The following is a 1,385-nucleotide window of genomic DNA, read 5'->3' as shown; positions in this document are numbered from 1 at the left end:
CGAAACATTCCTCCCAAAAAGAACCTGTCCGGAGGACCAGACTGGACCTTTCAGTCGATACCTGGATGATGGAGCCATCAGTTTGTTGTTCATCTCCTTCAAGGAGACCTGGCCCAACTGGTCCGCGGTTTTTCAGGTCCGTCGAGGCTTTAAAGCTTTCACTGGAATAACATCATGTTTTCAAGGTGCACGTCTCCCTGCACCATCACCTGCTGGTTCACAGCTGCTCCAGATGTTTGTAGACATCTGGATTTTTGAGCATGCACCAGTCTGACTCGACACGCTGACCTGAAGCTGAGTTTAGCTGTCGGAGCTAATATCACCTGCAGGAGCACCTGCTTCTAAATGGGACCAGCCTCACATGTCCAGAACCACCAGAACCAAACTGAGGGCCTGAGGAGCTGTGTGGTGGACCTGCCAGATGTTTCAGACATGTCTGCTGCAGATGTTGACAGCAGCTAGGTGTGTTTGTGCCCTCAGGTGGAGATGGAGCTGCAGCTGCAGGCGGAGCGGGAGGAGGAGGTGGCCCGGCAGGCGGTTCTGGAGCAGGAGAGGAGGGACCGGGAGCTGGCCCTGAGGATCGCCCAGAGCGAGGCCGAGCTCATCCCCGAGGAGGCGCAGATGGACCTGGGCCTGCGCAGGTAACATGAGAGGACTAAAAGAAAATAAAACCTGTTAAAGTCCAACAGAACCTCTGAGTTCTGCTGAACTTCTAACAACACCCCGCAGCTGGATCTGGTTCTGCTCGGGTCCAGTTCAGAATAAATGTAAAGCCGGTAATAAACCTTCAGTCTGACGAGCGAAGAGCTGGATGGAAGGAAACGATAAATCTGTTGAACACATCTGCAGCACAAACCTGAAAGTTATTTAAAGTTTCAAACGTTAAATGTTCCGCTCCGGAGGACCCGTCGTGTGTCCGGTTCTGGTTCTGTCTTTAACCCGTTTGTCTTTGTCTTTTGTCCTCTCAGTAACGGCGCCTCCATCCCATCGTCCCCAGAGAGAGCAGCGTAAGACCCTGAGATTTGACCTTATACACCTCCCACGCTGATATTTAACTCCTCCCACTCTGTGACTTCTGAGCTTTAACCACTCCCCCTCTGATATTTAACTCCTCCCCCTCTGATATTTAACTCCTCCCACTCTGATATTTAACTCCTCCCCCATATGACCTCTGAGCTTTAAATCCTCCTCCTCTGGTATTTAACTCCTCCCACTCTGATATTTAACTCCTCCCCCTCTGTGACCTCTGAGCTTTAACCCTTCTCCCCTGTGACAGCTGACCTTTAACCCCTCCCCTCTGTGACTTTTACCTTTTAACCCCTCCCCCATATGACCTCTGCCCGTTAACCCCTCCCCTCTGACTTTTACCTTTTTACCCCTCCCCC

General features: G+C 51.6%; 1 protein-coding gene across 1 annotated transcript in view; it reads left to right on the top strand.

The window, feature by feature from the left end:
• Nucleotides 1-486: 486 nt before the first annotated feature.
• The window catches only part of LOC119417983 (unconventional myosin-VI), a 12,716-nt gene continuing 11,817 nt past the window's right edge, over nucleotides 487-1,385 (top strand). Inside the window, exons 1-2 of the mRNA XM_037685230.1 lie at nucleotides 487-641; nucleotides 969-1,007. Of these exons, the coding sequence (XP_037541158.1) occupies nucleotides 487-641; nucleotides 969-1,007 (194 nt within the window). The remainder of the gene's footprint in view (nucleotides 642-968; nucleotides 1,008-1,385) is intronic.

Source organism: Nematolebias whitei, chromosome 12 (assembly GCF_014905685.2).
Source record: "Nematolebias whitei isolate Nwh7 chromosome 12, NemWhi1, whole genome shotgun sequence".
NCBI classification, from domain to species: Eukaryota; Metazoa; Chordata; class Actinopteri; order Cyprinodontiformes; family Rivulidae; genus Nematolebias; species Nematolebias whitei.
This window is presented reverse-complemented; position numbering and strand designations above follow the sequence as displayed.